At 43.0% G+C, this 22,739-nt stretch overlaps 1 protein-coding gene across 5 annotated transcripts in view; it reads left to right on the plus strand.

Moving 5' to 3' along the window:
- The window catches only part of Ablim3 (actin binding LIM protein family member 3), a 119,253-nt gene that overhangs the window by 41,924 nt on the left and 54,590 nt on the right, over positions 1-22,739 (plus strand). For all 5 annotated transcript variants that reach the window (XR_013103662.1, XR_013103663.1, XR_013103664.1 and 2 more), the window contains 3 exons: positions 794-931; positions 15,799-15,982; positions 17,662-17,774. Coding sequence is in view for 1 of the 5 variants with exons in the window: in XM_034518077.2 (XP_034373968.1) it covers positions 794-931; positions 15,799-15,982; positions 17,662-17,774 (435 nt within the window). In the remaining 4 variants the exon portion in view is untranslated. The remainder of the gene's footprint in view (positions 1-793; positions 932-15,798; positions 15,983-17,661; positions 17,775-22,739) is intronic.

Below are 22,739 nucleotides of genomic sequence, written 5' to 3' on the forward strand. Positions count from 1 at the left end.
TGTCTTCAAAGACAAGGCTGAGGTAAAATCTCACAGTGCAGCATGGCTGAGCACTGCCAGGAACACCTAGATTCATAATACATTAGATGATTTTATTAGTAGTATTAGTATTATTATTTTGCTACATATTCAGAAATCTTTAACTGTTGCTAGATTTTTTTTTTTTTTTTTTTTTTTTTTTTTTTTTTTTTTGCAACTCAGTTACATGACCTCATAAGGAGACTTTGACCCGTGGTTTAAGAAACTGTACAGTAACAATGAAAAGTATCATATAGGAAACACAAAAGGAGTAACAATCATCTGTTACCATGATCAAGCATTCTGTACTATGTATGACAGTCTGTGCTTTCTATGACTGTCAGTGCAGGGGGTTTGTATACAGGCTATGAAACATTGTCACTTCAGCCAGGGAAGCATCAGGCAATAGGGCCTTCCCAGCTGATGCCAAGGGTCCCTGTCATGTATCTGACCTTGGCCCAGACCTTATACAGCACATGTCTGTATACTGTTTCCTCTTTCATTTCTCTTTGTTCAGCAACTTGCTTCTATGGTTGCAAGGGAAGGCTGTATGCACACCTGAGTTTTTGCCTGTTGGAGGAGGCTAATAGACTCTTCTCAGAGCCACCCAGTGCCAAGCTTGCCATATATAACGTGCTGAGGACTTATGTTTGGTGGAGGGATAATTTCTACCCTTCCTAACTCTTATTTTTCTAGTTGAGATTACGATGACTTACAACTGACTTTTCAAAGAATTAGAGCCTCCTAGACACTGATCTCTTGTTTCTATTTACAGTTCCTTACCAGCAGAGTCCGTACAGTCCCCGGGGCAGCTCCAATGTCATCCAGTGCTACCGCTGCGGAGATACCTGCAAAGGGGAGGTGGTCCGTGTCCACAACAACCACTTCCACATCAGATGCTTCACTTGTCAAGGTAGGAGGCCATTTCTCAGCTCATTTCTCAGATGCTTGGCTGTCCCCTACCAGCATGTGTCTTGGGACTGGAAGAACAAATTGTCGAGACAGTATAAAGTCCAGAACTCTCTTTGGAGAATTCTCCTCGAGGCAGTGTGGAGCCCAGGGGAGGTTCTAGTGAGATTAGAGATGGATGGATGAATGGATGAATGATATATGGATGGATGGGTAGATGGGTAGATGGATGGTGGATAGATGGATGGTGAATGGATGGATGGGTGGATAGATGGGTAGATGGTGGATGGATAGAGGGGTAGATGGGTAGATAGATGATGGATGGGTAGATGGATGATGGATGAATGATGGGTAGATGAGTAGATGGATGTGGGGGTTAAAAGGGGACTTGGCCACCTCAGAGAAACAGGAGCTGGCCAAGAGAAAAGGAAAATCTTTAAGGCTAACTTCTACATCTTTAAAGACTACAGCTTGTGACTATCGATCAACTGGAGAGTGAATGATCATGTAAACTATCATTGGTAAATCCAGTCTGGCTTTGAAATCTGCAGCCATTCTGTGGCCCATATGCAAGTCCTCAAAGGCTTAAGACTAACGAATGAAAACATCTGCCTTGACCTTCCTAGGGTTTGTCGTTTGCAAACAGATGTTCTGGTTGCTACAGCTTTTACCCACATAGAGCTGACTCACAGTGTCCTACAACCTACGACCAGCCTCGCTCATAGTTCCCAAACAGAAAGGATCACAGTATCAGGAAGGGAGAGGGGTTTGGCTAAAAGAGAGTCCTGTCGCCCACTTCGCTCCAGGGTCCTGACAAACACTTCTCCCCCTGTACCTCCCATCTCTGCCTCCAGGCTGCCAAACTCACAAAGCAGACATTCTGGTGAAGGACTGCTTGTGGATTTGACCTAAAACCCGTGGCTTGCACCTGTTGAGCCTATGTTTGTGTGCTCAAAGTTTGATGTGTGCTTTCTGCTCACTCTTCCCTAGGACTGAGCTGCGGTCCTAGGGAATTTGTAACCAGGGCTTCCCATGACAAATTATATCACAGGTCCTCCAATTGAACTTCGTCTGAAATGACTCCCACCTGTGCCATTATCTTGACGCTTCCTCTTTGATCCATTCTAGCTCGTCAATATTATTCTTAAATCATGATTCCCAGAATGCATCACTGTTCTCCAGGGCAGACCAGCATAGCAATACTATGTTTCTGTCAATGGGGCTCATACTGACTTGATTTCTTAAGTATCCAGTTCTTACCACTAACTTATGTTGAAAACTTCCAGATCTTCTTATCAATAATTACTTCAGTCTCATGTATCAGATTAGCTTCCCTTGCCATGAAGAAAAATCCTAAATTCTTTCCTTTATGCTCCAACTGGGAGCATATGCATTGAGCAACATGTATGTTGGGTTCTCTAATTCGTTTTATAGAAGCACATACAGGATATATCTTATTTGTATGGTTTAAATTGTATATTTATATTCAGAATTGGCAAACCTTTTAGTACAATTGAGCTACACAAATGTTTTGGTGAATGACTATTTTTACATCTCAAAAACTGGGACAGGACAGGAAATAAAAACAATAAGGATGCGTCGTGTGTCTCTGCAATTAATTTTCTAAGGAAAATGTGAGCACTTACTTTTTTGCCTGCACCATGGCTTCTCACTTCCTGGCCTGCCTGGCCTGGCCTCATTCATGTGATAGTGTCAGATCTCCAAGCACAGCAGGAAGATACTCTCCAGTGATTAAGTCCTTTAACACCCCAGCTTGGGACATACTTAATGTCCTGCTATTGACAAAACAAGCCAATAGCCAACCTAAATTCTAGCTCTTGGAGAAACTTTGCCTCTTGTGGAGAAATCTGAAGCCTCAGATATCAAGGATGTGAACGCAGAGAAGGGAATAATTTGGCCATGGCAACAATCACCACAAGGAGGTTATAGAGTCTCCTTTGATGGAGATTTTAAGGAGAAAAATAGACCATTATTTTTTTCTGAATATTTCTAGGTCAGATGCTTAGAAGTAAAACAAATGACAGGCTTTGGGTTTCCATCACTAACAAGGAAGCAGATTCGTTGCCTTCAATAGACACCTCATTTAAAATTCTGAAACGTCTGCGCATGCCAGTTAACAATTCTTTCAACACACTGCACTGTGCCGGGATGAAAGGAATGAATCTGCAGAGGTCAGAAACAATCCCGAGAGCTGGTGGTGGAACAGCCAGTGCCAGGTTTCATCCTGATGGTTAGTGCAAAGCCTCAGAGATAAAAGCTTTCACCTTCGTGTCTAAGTGGATCATGGAGGAAAGCAGACCATGCTAGACTCACCAAAGCTGAGACGCAATAGGAGACGCACATAGTGAGGCTCAGCCGCAAAGTGCCTACTCGCAGTGCATGATGGGGGAAGGAAACACCTCTGGAACCAAAGAGACTAGCAAGGAAATTTGCCGATGGGTACAAGGCACTAGAACTTCTATGCAACTGTGGAGAATCCATCATTTAAGTACTCATGGATGACCCTGATACTATGTATTTGCTATGTATTTTATAGGAGTTGAAGTATGTTTTGTTTCTATGAATAATTTATTATCAATATGCCATTGGTAGAAACAAAACCACAACAGGTCTCTACAGAGCAAGTTGAGAAGCATTAATAAACATACACAAACTCACACCAAAAAAACTAACTCTAGGGCAAGGAGGAACATAAAAGTGCACGGGGGAGGGGTGGACCAAAAATAAAATAAATGTTAAATGAAAAAATATCTAAAAATCTCGCAGACAGTTGTTAAACAGCCCATCATCTTGGGGGAGGGAGTGGAAACTTCAAATTCCAGGTCCAAAACAAAACAACTACAAACTAAAACAAAATTCTAAAATCGGAAGCTGGAGGCAGGAGGACTAGGAGTTGGAGGTCCTCCTCAGCTACACTGACTTTGGGGCTAGCCTTGGGTATGTGAGCTCTCTCAGAACAGAATAATAAAAGCTACAACCAAGCACATGCAGATTAGGGGCTCAGATGTGGTACTGCTAGGCCTATAGGATAGCTTCCCTATAGATTCAGGTATCCTTGGAGATCGGTTCATTGTGTGACGTACCATTTCTGCCTTTGTATCTGGATGCTGAGCCTCCTTAAGGCTTCCAGAACTATGGAAAGCCAGGGGGTACAGCTGTCTCAGGAAGACTCCCACCTGGCCTACCCTCCAGCCCCAATAGAAGCACCTGTGCCCACTGACCAGAGAGGAGTTCTCCTCAGGTGGATGGAGAGCTTCCTGGTTCTCCATCCTTGTTGCAGGCATTGGTGGTGAAACAATTAGTAATGGTAAAGCGAGAGGCTGAGCCAGGTAGGGTAGGACGAGGGCTCAAGGGTACATGTTGTACTAGTGCAAGGCTGGGCAGGATTAGATGGGGCGCATGCTCAGTGGTGTCCTTCTGCTTGTGCCTGCACCATTAGAACCAGGCCTCAACTTGCTCCCCGAGGTTGAGTCTGGTGGCTAGGATCTTGCCAGCCTCCTGGTCCGGGTAGGGGTCGACTTTGAAGTGTTTCCTCGGTCCCTGGTGCTGCTCCCTGATAGTATTGATGACTCGGTAAATTGGAGGGAGGGAATGCCAAGTCGCTTCCATCTTGACTATAGCTCGGGTCAGATCAGTTCAAGTGTTTTCCAGAGTCAGAGACTGAAAACAAAGTTTCACACTTGACAAATAGTAAAAGCCAATCATAATCCTGTTGGAAGGAACTCAACTCTATTCCAGACCTCAAAGAATTAACATAGAAAAATGAGTGCCTCAGAGACAAACACACAAACCATGGAGGACAGAGGAGACAGAAACAGTGGAGAACAGAGTACATAATAGAATACACATTGTCTAATAGTAATTAGAATCTATGCTATCTAATAACTGTATAATAAAACCCTTCAAGAAAATATAAAAGAAGCTACATGCGTCAGAGTGAAACCTCAGATCATCAACGATAAAGAGATAATCTCAAAAGTTACCAGAAATAAAAGACAGATCATCTGCATATGAATGGTAAATAGGCTGACAGATGACACTTTAATAGTAACAAACAAGCCAAAAAAAAAACAAAAAAAAACAAAAAACAGTAGGATGCTCTTTCATGTACTAGTAAAGGGAAAAAAACTTGTCAAAGTAGGATTACGTAATCAACAAAACCACTTTTCTAGAACAAAGGCAACCCCACATACAACACCATACTTACTGGTGAAAGACTGAATATTTCCCTGTAGAGAAATAACAATCTGGGAATGCCTGATCTCACCACTTCTGTTCAGTGATATATTGGGTTAGGCAAGAAAATTAAATGAAAAGTATACAAGCTGATAAGATAATCGCCTGTATAGCCAAACCTATGTAAGGCATGAAAAAACTATTAGAACTGAGAAAATACAATGTTTCAGATCACAAGATCAACATTCCAAAACCATTTGTGTGTTTATGCACTGGTAATGAGCACTCTGAAAATAAATTCGAGAGAACTAGAGAGGTAGTAGTAGCTCAGTGGCAGAACACTTGCCTAGTACACACAAGGTTCTGGGTTCAATTCCCAACAACACTAAAAATAAAATAAAACTGAGGAAACAATTCCAGGAGTTGCTGGGATGGCTCAGTGAGTAAAGGCACTTGCAGACAAATCTGTCAGTCTTTGAGTTCAGTCCTAGGAACCTACGTGGTGGGAAGAGAGAATTGATTCCTACTAGCTATCCCCTGACCTCCACACATGAACTACATCACACACACACACACACACACTAAATAAATAAAGTTTTTTAAAACTACTTAAAATAGTAAATATCTATAAATAAATATAACAAAACATAAGAATTATAATGATACCTGGTGTATAATGATACCACACAGTATCCATAGTGTTTATTACATGACAGAGAGAAAAGGGGGACGCACAGGGAGAGAGACCTCCTTATAAGGGAATTAATAATGCCACTGCATACAGGGCTCTACCCACAAGACCTGATCCAAACCTAAACCTCATTATGTTATGACAGCCATCCCCAAATACCATCAGCATGGAGGGCAAGGCTTTAACATATGCTTTTTGAGATGGCATAAATCAGTTCATAAAATCCATATCAAATTACAAAGAGCAAGCCATGAAAAATAGCACTGAGGATCCAACACTTCTCACTTTAAAGACTTACTACAAAGCTAAGCTGCTAGCACATGGATTGACATGCCAATCAATAGATTAGAATCAAGTGTCCAGAAATAAACCCTTATATTGATGGCTAGTTGATTTTCAACAAGGGTGCCAAGATAATTCAATAGAGAAAGAGAAAAAAAAGAACAGTCTTTTCTTTTTTTTTTTTGAAGTTTTTTTTTATTAGATATTTTATTTACACTTCAGATGCCATCCCCTTTCCCCATTCCCCCCCCCTTAGAAAACCCCTATCCCATGCCCCCTTTTCCTTTTTGCATTTATACATTTTTTTTAAATAATGTTAATCATAAGCGTTATAAGTTTGGAATTGTTCAATCAGAGGTGTAACCCACTGACCAACCTAGATATAACAACTATCTTTGACTGGTGGAGATACATGAATATCTGCCTCCCTGTCTCCCCCCTCTTTCTCTCTTTCATCACCTACCTTCTCCTATTCTTCTTCTCCTCCTCTTCTTACTCCTTTTCTTCCTCTCAGTACTCCTCCTATCTTAGCTCCTCCTACACATCACCCTTCCTGTTAAAATGAAACTTTTCTCTCAAAATACAATTAGAGCATAATTATGCCAATTTGTACCAGTGAGGTACAAGATAGTCCTAATACCCAGTCCATCATTTTGTTGACTAACCAGCACCTCTGTCATCTATCCTAACTAAAACATTTAGTTCTGAACCTGGCTTTAGGATGAATGTCAGCTGACGACCATCCACTCAAATCTTTTCTCTTACGGTAAATAGCTATAAGTTTTCAACCCCGTCAGAAATCCAGAATGACTGAGTTAACTATAATTGTGGGAAGCACAAAGCATAACTTCTAAAACTTAGCCAATTTATAGAGACCTCTGAACACCTGAAAAGCCCCTATACTACCGAACGTTGGAGCATCAAATCTTCAGCCTTCTGGCCCAGAATCATCTGACAGACCTTGGTGATGCAGAATTATTAAGGACTGATTACTCTGTCTAAGGAACAGTCTTTTCTATAAGTAGTTCCAGGAAACTGAATATTCACAGGCAAAAGAAAAAAGACAGAAAACAGATTGTTTCTTACAAACACATAGAAATTACTAACTCAAAGTGGTTCAAAGACAAACATATAAGCTAAACTGTACAATTTTAAAGAGAAAATAGATGAATAGATGTATGTGTCCTTGAACATGGCCCAGACTTCTCAGATAATATAAAAGGACACTCAGCAAAGGAAAAGTGGGCAAATGAAACATCATCAAAGTTTGATCATTCTATGCTATAAAAATACACTTGAATGTGTTTTGAGACCAGTTCTTACTATGTAGTTCTGGCTAGCCTATAACTCACTGTCTAGACCAGGCTGACCTCAGACTCACAGAGATCCACCTGCCTCTGCCTCCCAAGTGCTGGGAATAAAGGAGTGAGCCACCATGCCTGGCCTAAATACAACCTTAAGAATGTGAACAGGTAACACCCCAAAGAGAAGAAAACATTTACTCATCAGATATTAACCAAACACTGGGTCCAAGCTGTGTAAGGAATCCTTACAATGTAATAAATTTCAATACCCCAATTTCAAAATGGACAAAGGATCTGCAATGACATTTCTCCAAAGAGTTATGCAGATGTACCATAAATACATTAAAAAAAATGCTCAATATCATTAGAATGCAAACACATCAAATCAAACCACAGTGCGTACAAGTTCCCATACCTGAGGATGGCTAAAGTCAGAAAAGCTTAATACAGGTGTTGAGGAGGAAGTGGAGACATTTGGGACCCTTGTCTGTTGGTGAGAATATAAACAACCATGCGCTTTCAGAGACTGTCTGGCACTTTCTCAGAAGGCTATAGAACTCTAACTGCTGTTCCTAGGTGGTTTTCATTTCAAAAAATAATAATAATAAAAATGAAAGCAGTCTGAGGAAAGGGTTGACAAGAGTAAAAGACTGGATCCCCAAAACCCATGTAAAATGCAGAGCTAATCCAAGTGGTCATGAGACGGGAAATGGAGACAGGCAGATCCCTAGGAGCTGAGGAACCACTAGCCTGGCTGTGTGGGAAAGCCACAGGCCAAACCAAAGTTAGAAGGCACCTAAGGACCAAACGGCAAGGATGTCCTTTGACCTCCACACCTGTGCCATGCATGCAGGTACCTACATCTTCCACACACACAAGTGCATACACATGTACATGTGTACACAAAAAAGTAATGAAAATAATTACACACAAAATATTATACATGAATGTTCACAGCAGTACTGCTTACAGTGGTTGAAAAGGGGAATATCAAATATCCATCCACTGATGAGCAGATAAATAAAACACATTTGGTCTATACAATAGAATATCATTCACCAATGAGAGGAATTAAGTACATTCTCTAATGGAGAAGAACCTTGAAACACGTGGGAAACACATCATGAGTATGTGTTTGGGTCCATGTATATAAACGTCTCAGAAGAAGCAAAATTAGTGGTTCCCCGCAGCTGGAAGAGGTTGAAGAAATGTAAGGACTGATTTTAATGGGTTTGTTGTGTATTTTGGATGCGATGAAAATACCAAATACACTAAACTATACTAAACATGGATGAGTTATACGTGTTTAAGTAGTTGAATTTTATATTGTGTGAATCGTATGTGGTTGAAACGGCTCAAAGAACATTTTTAGAGAAAAGACTGAATTTTCTTTCAACAGACCCTCATTAGATGAAATTTCGGAATATGTTCTGTAGGCAGAGGGAAAGTATCCCCAAGATGGAAGAGATGAGATGTAAGAGGAAATCACTAGAAAAAAGTCTTAATGGAAAATAGAAGATGCTTAACAATGATGCGAGATAAGAATATGACATATAAAATACATCAGAGAATGTTAAGTGATTCTCAGAAGTCATATAGCCTTAAAATGACAACAGAGAAGAAGTTTGAACATTAGTGAACCAAATACTCACCCAGTTCGAGAAGTTTAAAAAGCAAATGAATCTGAGGAAAACAGGGGGATACCATTAAAAAAAAAAAAAAACCCACAGCAGAGAGACAAACAAAGCAAAAGGCGATTCTTTTACAATATAAGTTTAATAGGCAGTGATTTAAAAAATAATTTAAGAGAAGAGAAATGCAAATGGACAATGTAAAAGTTAAAATAGAAAGATATTACAGGTGACAACTTAGCATTATAGTTATGTACTTATAGCTATACATAACATACATAAGTATACACACACACATATATATATACATACATACATGTATAGTTATAACATATTAATGAAAACATTATCAACAGTGTCAGAGTAATAGATTTATACTTGGGTAAAACAAAAATTGATCCTGTCAAAGTGAAACTGACCAAAACAAATTCAAAAAAAATGTGAAAAGCTGAGTGGTCCTGTAGCTCCCCAAGATATTGAACCACTGGATCTTCAGTTAAAACTCTTCTGCAAAGGAAAGGAGGTTCAGCAGCAAAGAACTAGAAAGTAGACTATCTTAAATTCTCAACCCCCCAGTGAAGTGATGTAGCCAGACTGTGCTCATCAATGGCCAGTTCTACCCACCCAGACTGTGCTCATCGATGGCCAATTCTACCCCCATCTCCGCCCCAAACCATATAAGTACAATGACCCAAACATCCATTGGTGCTTCTAGACTTAATTGTCAAGCCACAGAAGTGTAAGAAGAAGGGCAGGTTAGTCAGTGCCACAAGGTACAACCAGAAAAACCCAAACTCTAAAGAACTTTAGAGGGCAGGTGACCCGGTTTCTTCAGGAAATATAGTGCAAATAGAAGGATGGGGAAAAAGAGGACCTTGAAGATAACAAGATCCATTGTGCTGTGTGGACCTTGAAAGACCTTGAATCGAACAGCCAATCACCAAAATGGAGAAAGATGAAGAGGTAATTGGGGGAAGTTGATAACCCAGATGCTGCCTTAGTAGTTATTACTTTTAATGACTAGGTTATTGTGGTTATTCTTCTAGAGAGTCCTAATATTTTTAGAGATGCCTTTTGAGATATGAATACCAAGAAGTAAATCATGAGCCATGCCTTTTCTACTGCCTGGACTTGGGAGGTGGAAGCAGAAAGAGCAGGCATTTAAGGCCTGCCTTATCTAACAAGCAAGTTTAAGGCAAGCCTGGGCAACCTAATGAAACTCTGTCCAAAAAAAAAAAAAAAAAAAAGGAGGGCCAGGACTATAGCTCAGAGGTAGGGCACTCTCTACTCTGCACAAGGTCTTTGAGACAGAGTGACAATGGGGAGAAAATATCAATCTTATAAACTTGCATAAGATTTTGTCAAAAATTACAAAATTCAAAGTTTATAAAACATCATAGGAAATATATCTTCACCTAAGTTAAAGAGCTAGGCATTAAAAAGATGACACTGTGGGGCTGGGGAGATGGCTTAGTCACTACAAGCACTTGTTGCTCTTGCAGAGGACCAGGATTTGGTTCTTAGCTCACAACTATCTGTAACTCCAGTTCCAGGGGGTCTCATGTCCTGTGAGAGCACCAGGCATGCTCATAGTGCCCAGACATACCTACAGACAAAGACACCCATACACAGAAAATAAAATACATACATCTGAAAATAAATTTAAGATGGCAGTGCTATACTGGATGAACTATGAATGCAAAGAAATTCTAGGACATAAATTTCCCATGGAAATTTAGGAATCTGTTAAAGTTGAATTCTTAGCAAAGATTCTGTGACTGTCCATGACCCTGAAGAACAAGGGCAAAGCCAGGGCCCATCTTAGCAGCTATCTCTGCCTGTTGTTAGTGTGTACGTTATTAAGTTATTGGAATAAGGATGGGTAAACAGGCCGATAAAACTGCATATAGAGCCAGAAGAAAGGCACATAAGAAAACTGGTCTGTTGCTGACCAATGGGGAACAAGCTGCTTCATAAACAACATAGACATGATTAACTATCCATGTGGGGGAAAATTACATCCCAACTGTATATCCCTCACTAATGATGACTCCAGATGGGTGGGACGGCAACCATATGAGAAGCCATACAACTAAACCTCTAGAAAACAACCACAAGACATCCTTCTAGGATGTCGGAGTAGAGGATCATTTCTTAAATGTAACACAGATTATTCAAGTCACAAAAAAAACTATGATAAACTAACATCATAAAAACTGACGGTGTGAGTTCATCAGAAAGTGTAAAGGGGGGAAGACTGGAGCTCCAGGTGTTAACAGGAACCGGTGAGAGAAAAAAAAAAGCCACTAAAGGTTTCAATGGGTAAAAGATTAGCCTTTTTTCATGCAGGAAATACAAATAGCCCATAAACATATGAAAATATTCCCAAATTCACTAATCACCAGGAAATGAAATTTAAAGTCATACTCTGATGTTGTCTCACATGGGTCATGTTGACAAGACAGGTCTCCAGTCAAATGGGATCTTCTGGTGGGAACATTAAATATAAACAGCAGCAGCAGCAGCAACAACAACAAAAACCTAGAAGGTCATAGTGATGTTCTCAGCAGCGTATTTGTAAGAGTAGTGCTTGTTGAAGCTTAAGTTCTCCAGCAATCTTAAACACACAGTTGCCCAGAAACTGAGCAAGCACAGAAGGGTCCCGCAATGTCAAGCTCAGACACAGCCTATGCTAAATAATCTACTGTGCGTGGATATATCATAAATGGTAAAACTATAAAGAAAAGCAAAATAATAATAAACATCCAACCAGGGCCCGTGTGGGAAGGGGGCGCTATCAGAGAGCCACCGACAAGCTCCTCAGGTGCTGAGAACAGCCTAGTTCAGAAACTTGGTACAGACATGCGGGCATATATTTTGTTATTCTTTAAACTATACAGATTTATTTTCCTGTGTGCTGTATAGTTCACAATTGGAATATTTTACATATCGAATTAGACTGCGCTTCAGGCCTTTCTAACAATAATCTTGAAATTTTATAACATCTAGTCTTGAACGTCTCGATTGCTCTGGCAGAACCCTAGACTCGCACACCTGATCTCTCCTTAGTAACAAGCTAGCCCCCTCATCTTACAAAGGAGCTTCAGAGAACGAGGGAACTTTTAAAAATCATGCGACACCTGAGACAAGGGCCGCAGACAAAAGCCCAGCAACCTGCAAAATGGTGCATTTCTCCTTGGCACATGCTATGGCAGTGTGTGAGACCTACTTCTAGTCAGGGTGTTCACAGATAACATCCATCTGAGTTCTCAACAAGAGGTTCTAAGTTTGTGTAATTTATCCAACTTACTGCCCAGACATATGATCTGCTTTGGTTTTGTTTTTAATCTTTGAGTATGTATGTGTGCATGCGTGTCTGAGGGACTCTGAAAGTAGTGCAAGTGTATGTATATGCATGCATGTGTGTGTATGAGGGAGTCCACAAGCAGTGCAAGTGTGTGTGCATGCATGTGTGTATGCATGTACATACGTGCGTGTGTGTGTGTGTGTATGAGAGAGTCCACAAGTAGTGCAAGTGTGTGTGCATGCATGTGTGTATGCATGTACATGCATGTGTGTGTGTATGAGGGAGTCCACAAGTAGTGCAAGTCTGTGTGCATACTCTGTGTGTGTATGCATGTGCACTTGTGCATGTGTATGAGGAAGTCCACAAGTAGTGCAAGTGTGCGTGCATGCATGCTTGCATGCATGTGTGTGTGTGTCTGTTTATGTATGCATGTACTGTGTGTGTGTCTGTGTATGTGTGTGTATATGCATGTATGTGCATGTGCATATGCACATGTGTGTGTATGTATGTATGAGGGAGTCCACAAGTAGTGCAAGTGTGTGTGCATGCTGTGTACAGGGGGAGGGGGTATATACATGTGCACTCATGCATGTGTATGAGGGACTCCACATGTCGAGGTCAGAGAATGACCTCACTTTCCACCATGTTCATGATGGGATCTCTTGTTCATTGCCACATATTCATATTCCAGGCCTGCTGTCCACACTTCCCACTTTGCTGTAGGAATACTGGGATATAAGTGTGCATCACTGGTCTGACTTTACATGAGCTCTGAGTATTAGCTCCTTAGGTAGCAGTCACTCTACCCACTGAGTCATCCATCTTCCAAGTTAGTGTTTCTTAGTCATTAGACTTTTACATATATGTGTATGTATGTATGTGTGTATGTATGTATGTATGTATGCATGCATGCATCATGGCTATCCAGACGCGCTCACTCTTACCAGTCCCTCACGTAGCACATGCCTTGTGTATGAGGCTTTGCTTGGCCTCTTAGGCATCTGTTCTACTGCTCCTGTTCGGCTGTCGCTTGTCTCCCATCCCCGGCTCCCTACTGTATTTCCAGGACTCCCTGAGATTCTCATCAACTTTTACATCCTTCCCACCAGCAACTTCCTCCTCTAGCTCCTTGGAGGAAATGAAGGAACTGATTGTTCCAAGTTTTCTCATGGCTGCCTGGTTTTCTCCACTGGGAGAGATGACTCTGGAGGTGGAGTTGGCAGAGAAAACAAAGGAAGAAAATAAAAAGGGAAAAAACAAGAGCTGTTTCCAATGAGGTAGTAGGCCATGACCCAACTAATTCCATGAAGCAATTGATCCACCACCTGCATGCCCAGAACAGCCTGTGCTCTGCCTCTGCCTGCTCCCAAGGCCAGGTATTGTTTAAGAGGATGAATTTCCATGGTGCCTGAAAACTGAGACCTTCCTGGCCTCATGTCACCACTGTCCCCACCATCCGTCCTCTCTTCCCCTAACCCAGCAAAACTTCATTCTGAATTCAAAATGCTCAGACACATAGCAAGCCCCAAGTTCTTCTCCTGGGCCCACAGGAGGTTAGTTCTAAAATTCCAGCCTCTTTAGTATAAACTGAGGCCCTAGGAAGGAGAGAGCCGAGTTCACGGTCATCCAGAGACTTAGTGGTAAGGATGAGACTAGAGCCCAGGGATCTGATTCCAAGATCCACCCCCTACTGTCTGTTAAACTTGCAGCCAGCCTACAAAAGTGAGCAAACACTTGCGAGATATGTTTGCCCAAATCTGGAAAGCTCTCCTGCTTCCAGCCTGGCTTCTTTTGCAGAACTCTCTGTAATGAAGTCGTATTTACTCAGGTGATGTCACCCATTACAAGCTGGTTCTGCAAACTGACAGGTTTAGAAACTGTTGGTTCCCCAACCATTGCCCAGACTTGAGAGAGCCACCTTTTATATCTACCAAAATCCTCAGAGAACCCATGTCAAAGATCAGAGTACCTGCTGAGTACTGAACGACTCTTTAGTCTTCCAGCTCTTTCCACCCAAAGACACACTGTGTGGAAAGCCAAACTATCAGACAGTCTCCAGATAGGTGTGGACAAGCAGGGCTAGACACAAGACCCAAAGGGCCTTTCCAGTTACCTTCCTTGGATTGCATTTTCACCCATTCTACTTTTGGCTGAACTGGTATGCTCACCTGTTTACTGGGGTTTCATTATCACCAGGACTCTTTTGTTAAGAAACAGCCTCTTCCTATAGCTTAATGTTTTTGTTTCATAAATTCACTTCCTATTGGACGATCTTATTCCCAGATTCCCTCTGTGGGGCTTGTTTGCCCCCCAAAAATTCAATTGTTCAGATACCTACAAACCTACCTGATTTTTCTCTTACCCAACCTCTATTTATTTCTATAAAATACCACACTGGAGAAAGCTTCCCAATCAATATTAGCTTGTCTTCTCTGAGTCCTGGAATCAAAGCGTGTGTTGTTTTCTGCAATAGGGTGTTACCATCAAGTTCTGGTGGCTAGCCAAGAGTAATGGTAAAAGCCTGCATTGTTTTATGGCCTCCTGGATCTCTCACCTCACCCTCAGAACCAACCAATGGCTTGGGAGCTATCCCCACATGGGGAAAACCTGAACTTCTTAAGCTGGACTGTTGCCTTGCTCCTGATGGGCTGGAACTATTTTGTCCTGTGTGACTTCCCTTCACTCCCTGCAGACTCCACTGTGCCCCAGTCGTAACCCATACAATATGGCTGGCAACTCCCTGTACTTGTACTCTGTTACATTCTGCATTATCAACGCTTCTATCCCTCCCTCTGTACTGACAGGATGTCCTTTCTCCCACAGTCTGTACGTACCCTGTGGTCTGTCACGCATAATGCATGGCATCATCTCTCTGCAGACACATTTAGCTTTTTGCAATTCAGGAATTGTGTATTTGGCATCACATGCCTGGAAACAGAGCAACCCTCTGGCTGCAGCAAGAACCAATCAGAAGCCTCACATTTTCCATCCCATTGCCAACCTACTCTTTTTTGTTAGGGACTTAGAGCCTACAGTCTCCACACTGCACTTGACCTGAGGGAGAGTCAAGCACATAGCAAGTTCCCGGGAGATCTTTTTTAGTGAATGCTTCGTTCTCGATTTCGTGATATGCCATGAGCTGTGTGGCATGCCATGATCCCCAAGGCCTTGAAATTCAGTGTATTGAGTGGACTGTATAATGTCCATGATCCCCTGGGAATATACATCAGAATCATCTGGGCAATGTGAAAGCACAGCCCTGGATTCTGAGAGTCTAAACCAAGCTTAGGCATCTAATTCTAAAGAAGCCCCATATGACTCTAACGCAGGGGACTCAAAAGCCCCTGAGCTGTAACATGCCACCATCCCATGGCTACTCACGACAAAGTCAGACAGCAGCCTTTCTTGCAAACTCTCCCTGGTCTCAACATTCACTGCTTCCTTCCTTGTTTCTCCAAGTATGTGGATGTGGCCTGGCCCAATCGGGCTTCTTCTTCAAGAACCAGGAGTACATCTGCACCCAGGACTACCAGCAGCTCTATGGCACCCGCTGTGATAGCTGCCGGGACTTCATCACGGGTGAGGTCATCTCCGCCCTGGGACGCACTTACCACCCTAAGTGCTTCGTGTGCAGCTTATGCAGGTGAGTATCCAAGGAGACCAGGCCCTCTTGGGTAAGGCCTAGGGAAGAGGATAGCATGGCCTTTCCCAGGCAGCTCAGGAGCATACAGGCTTTTCACTGAACCCTGGGTTTCTGGAAACTTGAGAGTGGATGGACTAGTCTGATAGGCTAGTGGTTTTCAAACCATATAGCAGCCAGATCCTGTCTTGTCACATCCAGTGGGATGTAAAGCATTAGTTAGTTCTGTGATGGTAGCAGGATAAGGATCCAAGCCACATGTTGTGTTCCATTTCCTCTCAAAAGGCCTCCAAGAAAACTACTGAGTACCTTTGTCTCTCAGAAGTCAGTCTGGGAGCCAAGTATCATCCTGGCCCGGGCTTCCACATTCTCATTCTTAGGGTAGCATAAGAATGGCTACCGATGGATAACCTTCCTCCATCATCCCAACACTGCCTCTTGCTGGAAGAATGACCCAGCAAGCAGCTTCATCTGTATAAGCCTGGGTAGTAGAGGTCAAACCATTGAAACCTCACTCGATTTCAGTAAAGATGCATGATAAGGTGCACACAGAGACTCGCATCCAGTGGCTGGCCTGCAGTGTGCCTGCTCTCTCCACTGTGGTAGGCATCCAACCACGCTCAGGACAGTTCCTCTCTGCCTGGCTCCCTGCCAGACAGCTCAGTCACGTGTTTATTAATTTAGCAATGTGCACTACGAGTCTGCTGCATGCCAAGCAGCACATTAAAGAGATGGAAACAAGCTGAAGAAAACCTCAGCCCTGCCCACCAGTGTGTTAAAGTTTAATGGCCATCTCTGATTAAGTCATAAGCAAAATATGATTTGAGTACATGTGCATTTTTATTTTGGAAAAGAAAGTATTGATTAATTATTCTCCCTGTAAAATAACCACTGGTTGGTTAGTTGCCAAATCGAGTAACCAGTTAGAATTTCTGACTAATGGCTGGGTAAAATAATAATAACAAATTGGGATAATGAGAATATAGCCATCCAGATTCCCACCCCAGATTTCCCTCCACTGTCCCATGTTGCTGATACAAAGACAGTGGGGCCACTTGTTATGTGCTAAGCTTTGAGTGCACATGTCAGGCACCCCACAACGCATGAACAAAAGCAGCCACTCAGCAGCACTGGAAGTACTTGGGATATGTATGTAGTTTATCATTCTGTTGGACAGGCAGCAGATGTATTAGCTGGAGACCCCTTGGCTGAGAAACAGAACAAACACAGAGGATGAGGGGGAAATGTTGTTTGGTGACTGACAATCTTCTCATTGGGAGGAGGGTTTTAAGAGATGTCTAGATAGTGAAAGGGAAAAATTGACAACTCTGGGGCCTGAGTGGTCCCTTGATACATGGGGATAGGACAAACTGCAATGGCAGAACATCTCTACAAGGAGTGGATTGCCTCTCCATTACAGCTGGGGAGCATAAGCTCACAGTGACAGTATGACTTGCCACTGTCATATGATACAACTAACCCAACAAGTCTTCCGGTTCTGGCCCCGGGGATTCTGAATGCTTTATCCAGTCTGCTATTCTGAATATCACTTGGCTTGTTTGATGCTCTAGAAAACAAGCTATATGTCTTATAGAATACCCAAGCACATGCCCTGTCAGTCATCAGTAGCCACAGAATCTTCACAACAGGAGACACTGACTCCCTTTCTCGTTCCCTTGCAGGAAGCCTTTCCCTATTGGAGATAAGGTGACCTTCAGTGGTAAAGAGTGTGTATGTCAGACGTGCTCCCAGTCAATGACCAGCAGCAAGCCAATCAAGATCCGTGGACCAAGCCGTGAGTCCTCCCCATAGGCATCTCTCTGTCCATGAACACTGTTCTCCCAAGTACCCTGTCCTGGTGGGAAGCAGGGGAGGTTGCCACCCTGGATGAATCCTGAAGCATTACCCAGTTGGCCTACAGCCCAGACACAATCTCCACAGAACAATGCAGGGAAGACAGGCTACCTAGCTATAAGGAATGATACCCAGAGCCAGTTTGGTAGGTCCTTTCTAGGACAAGGGGTAGACGGGTTCCTGATTCTATGTACCAAAAGCACTGCATCAGAGTTGACCAAGTGTTTGTCACCAGTAGTTCTCCATTTCTAGAAGCTCATGCAAGAAGTCAGGAGTGGTCCCAGGAATAAACCCAGGGACTGTGCTGGTGCCTCACAGAGCATGTTTCTGGGACCACTATGTCAGTCATGTGAATCATCACATTGTGAAAAGACACATTTCTGGGCTCATCTTGAACCTTTGAGAATGGAATCCAGGTGTCATCATTCTTTTTGTGAGCCTCTTTGGTGATTCATTAGCTGTTCTTAGGGCAAGAATAGCATCTAGTCATGAGAAAGACGTCAGCCATGCCATAATAACAGTACGTTTTATCAAGCCACAGATTTGAGGGGGACATACAGGGTGAGAGTGTGCCTTCTGGTGGTCCTAACCTGCAGAAGTCAGTCCACTCAGTGTGAGTACTGACAAGATGTTTAAATTGCTGTTCCTAGATGTCTGTGTAGAGCTGAGAATGGCATGCACCCACAAGCACGCGCAGATCCAGCGCTCTGAGTCTCCTGAGCCACATTGAGCGCCAATGATCTTTCATGTTATATGATACCCTGGCTGGCCCCATCAAGAGAATCAATGAAAACGCATTAGCATCCCGTGCTGCATTACTGTGTGGGTACAGAGGCAGCCAGGCATGGCACCAGCACAGTCAGCATGCTGGAGCTGCATCACACCAAGGAAGTGAGCCAAGAAGACTCTACGTCAGCTGCCCTCTCCCAGGGGCTCCATTACAGTCCACCTAGCTGTGCTGAGCTGATGCAAGAGGCAACGAATGGACTTGCCTTGCCTGCCCTTCCTTTCAGTGGAGTCAGATCTCTTCCTGGGATGTGATGTGATGTTTAGGGTTCTTCCTTTAGTGTCCTTGACAATACTCAGGAACAATCTATTGCTCTGGCCAGATTTCATCTCCAGATAGCTGAGTGTGCACACGGCTATCGTATATAACTCCTTGAAATCAGATCCTCGTGACAAAAACACTAGATAAGGGTTCTCGCCCTGTGGCTTATGCTTCCTGGAAGCGCAGAGACCAGTGGTCGCATATGTGAAGAACAGACGGAAGCTAGCTTGAGCTGGGAGGCTGCCAACCATCTGCATGAGACAAAGTGGTCTTATAGCCTCCCTGAGCCATGATTTATACAGCTATGAAAAAACTAACGGGAAGCCTTATCATCTTCGCAGGGGTGTTGTAAACAGCAACAGCATTCCTGTACAGGGATCAGGTTAGCATGTTTGGTTTAGGCACACTTTAGGATGAATACAAATCAGAGGATTACCTAAGGGGAAGATTTGTCCCAAATGTAGATACCATTGCCCTTAGGCTGAAGAGGCAAATGGCTCACCATAAAGGGCTGAAACATTCAAAACCATGAGCCAGAATGAATCCTTTTTTTCCCCTTAAATTGTTTCTCTCAACCAAAAAGGCTGGCTGACTCTGAGGTTTACTGAAGAAAACACACCAAAGGAACATGGAGAATGAGATTCCTGAGTCCACTGTGAATTCTCTGGGGTGTACTATATGTGTCTGTGTGCACTGGAGTCTCAGAAACAGGCAGGCTTTCCCTACTGAGTGAAAGCCTAATGCAGGAACATGCTCTAGAAGACATGTAAGTGAAAGCCTGATGTAGGAACAAGCTCTAGAAGAGATGTCTAGAAGAGAGATTCTAACTTGTCTCCACCGTAGTTTTGCAGATTGGGATATCCAGACGGACGAGGGAAAGTTGTTAAAGAAGAGCAAGTGGGCATGTGAGCGGTTTCCAGGGGAACAAAGGCCTTTGGCTTAGCTCAGAAATAAAAGCATACACCCATGCTCCCACAGAGCATATCTCCTTGAAGTATTCTCTCCAGAGATGATCACAGACTGTGCTGCAATTGCAAGGAAGCCCTGACTAGAGGACATAGTGGATTGCTTCTTGAGTTCCCAAGAAGCAGAGAGAACCAAAGCCAGATCTGAAAGATGGAGAAAAACATACCAGAGGAAGGAAAAGGGACAAATAACCCTAGGTTTTTTTTCTTAAGCTATAAGAGTATGAAGCTTCATCCCTATAGAGTGGAAATATTCTGGGAAAGCTAGAATAATATTTACTCAAAGGAAAATGGTCGTGAACTGTCAAGAGGAAAAAAAATCATGTTATCATATGTAAAAGAAATGACTTCCAGATCATAGATTTCATAAAGAAGAATCAATAGCAGGGGAACCATCCACATCTACATTAGCACCACCACAATCATTACTGTCACCAGTACAACCATCGCCAACACCAGCACAATCATCACTGGCACTACAACAGCCACCATCACCACCACAGTCATCACCTTCACCACCACAGTCATCACCATCACTGACACCACAGTCATCACCATCACTAACATAGGTACCATCATTAACAACCCCTCTGTCACTACTAATCCACCATCACATATGTTACCATCACCACTGCCAGCATTTATTCTATTGTTAGGCATTGCAATAAATGAACAGATATCTCATTCAATCGTTACAAATCTATGAAGGCAATAAGAATAACTGTTTTATAAGTGAGAAAAAAAAAACGAGACTCAAAAACTATAAATGACCTTCCCAAAGTAACACAGATGTTAAGGTCCGGGACTATTCCCCTAGCACCCTCTATCAGGCATATGTCTTTCTAATTGGAAAAGGTCCTGTCTTCCTAAGCTACTTGCCTAAAGCAAGGTGAATAACTTGCTGGGCTTCACAAAGCTCACTTACTTTTGCTGACCTAAATAGAATGGATGATGTAGCCAACGAAACTAAAAATGGCTACATGGGATCTCTCGGGGCTTTGATAGTAAAGTGAGAGATTTGAGAGGAACAGGTGGGAGCATCATGCTTCCTGCCAGCTGAAGGCTGTAATTTTGGAATGGAGAGGCATACGAGAAGAGTGGACAGCTGGCTCCCAAAACTCCCAAGGATACTCTCCCAACCCTGTTTATGGCACCAGACCCATGGGCTCCCAGAGAGGTGTGTTTATTAGTGGACAGGAGCAAAAGGAGAAGGAAGAGGGAGGAGAAAGTCCCAGGAAACAGGAAGCCAGGACAATGGAGGACCAGCAGAGTAACATGGACAGAAAAACCACAAGTGAGGGCATCCCAGAAGTCTTAAAAGGAATAAGCAGGGCTTCTCTTCAGATCAGAGACTTGGCAACCACACAGGATGTGTGTGAAAACACAAGAATGTCAAAGAGCACAACCACTCATGTGAGTGTCAGTTATACTGACCTGGTTGTAGACGAAGAACTTGCCGGAGCAGCGCACTCCATTCTCTGCCCAGCCTCCAACCACTGCACCCCACTGGCTCCTAACTGTATGTAGCTCAGGGTGCTAAATTCATCTCAAGTGTGTCCCTCTAGCTTGTAGAAATGGCATTTTTTTTATTGGAATGTGGCCATTTCTGCAAACAGCCAGCTACCAAGGAAACCTCATTGAAGAGTCAGAGAGTTTTTCATACTTAGCTGATCTGATGACTGCCATGGAGTTCCCTTGGGAATGTGGACGGCCACATCACAAGGCATGATGGCTAAGGAAGAAACAAACCACAGTTGCCTTTAGTTATTTGAAGGGACTGTCATGGAAGAAGCAAGAAGATTGTTCTTTGATACATAAGAATAGGGGAAGTGACAGGGTCAGGCCTTAGCTCCACGGAAGGAAGACATCCTTGACAGTCATGCCTAGCCAAGTACAGCACAAACTGACTCAGGAAAGGCTGAGCCTTCACATGTAATAAAGTATGAAACAGGCACCACCTGTCAAAAATATGGTAAATTCCTGCCCTGGCTGGGACACTTGACCAAGTACTCTAAGAACTTGAAGCCCCTCTGCGATGGTTACGTCCTCATAAGGAGCCATATAGAAAGTGTGACCAGAAACTGTCTGTTTATAAAGAAAGGAGACGCCTGACCTACCAAAGCCATTGAATTTTAAAACCTACAATTTTATTTCTTTTGGGGGGTGGGGTTTACAGGGAGACATACTGATTCCAGAAAAATGAAAGGAAAAAAAGATAAAGTTGCATATTCTTTGTTGTCTAGCCTATCCGAAGGCTTAAAGCACATTGCAGTTGGAGACTTTCCTGCCCTAGCTTATGCTAAGGGATGTTAGAAAGTGTTCAGTATGCAGGGACTGACCCTACAAATAGGTCATCAGGTCCCAGATGCTCCCCCACAGCCTTCTAAATGTGCCACCCTTCCTAGACACACCACCTCTTCTTCCAAAACCAGATTAAGGATGGTCTAGCCAGGTCTCCCAAGTCTAGATGCAGCTTTTCCTCACATGCTCCAAAGTGTGTGTGTGTGTGTGTGTGTGTGTGTGTGTGTGTGTGTGTGTGTGTGTGTGTGTTATGGCGCCAATAAGGAGGTTTGACCTCTGATAAACTTTGCCCAGTGACCGTGTTCCTCCTCCAGAATAGTCCATCTGATCAGCAAGATCTAAATCCCCAGGATTCCCCAAGTACCTTGGATGCTGGCTCCATTTCCTGCCCCACCCACCCTGCTCTACACTCATTGAACAATAGGCAAACCAGACCACTAGGCTCCAAGCTACTTTCCGTCTCCACTCTGGCAGGAGAGTAACAGTGACAGGGAGCAAAGGCACATTTCTGGTTTGAAACAGTCCCTTTAGACTCTTACCATTGCGTGCCAGATAAACATGGTAAATTCACTCCTTTGCCTGAGCACTGAGA

This window comes from Arvicanthis niloticus, chromosome 14 (assembly GCF_011762505.2).
Source record: "Arvicanthis niloticus isolate mArvNil1 chromosome 14, mArvNil1.pat.X, whole genome shotgun sequence".
Taxonomy (NCBI): Eukaryota; Metazoa; Chordata; class Mammalia; order Rodentia; family Muridae; genus Arvicanthis; species Arvicanthis niloticus.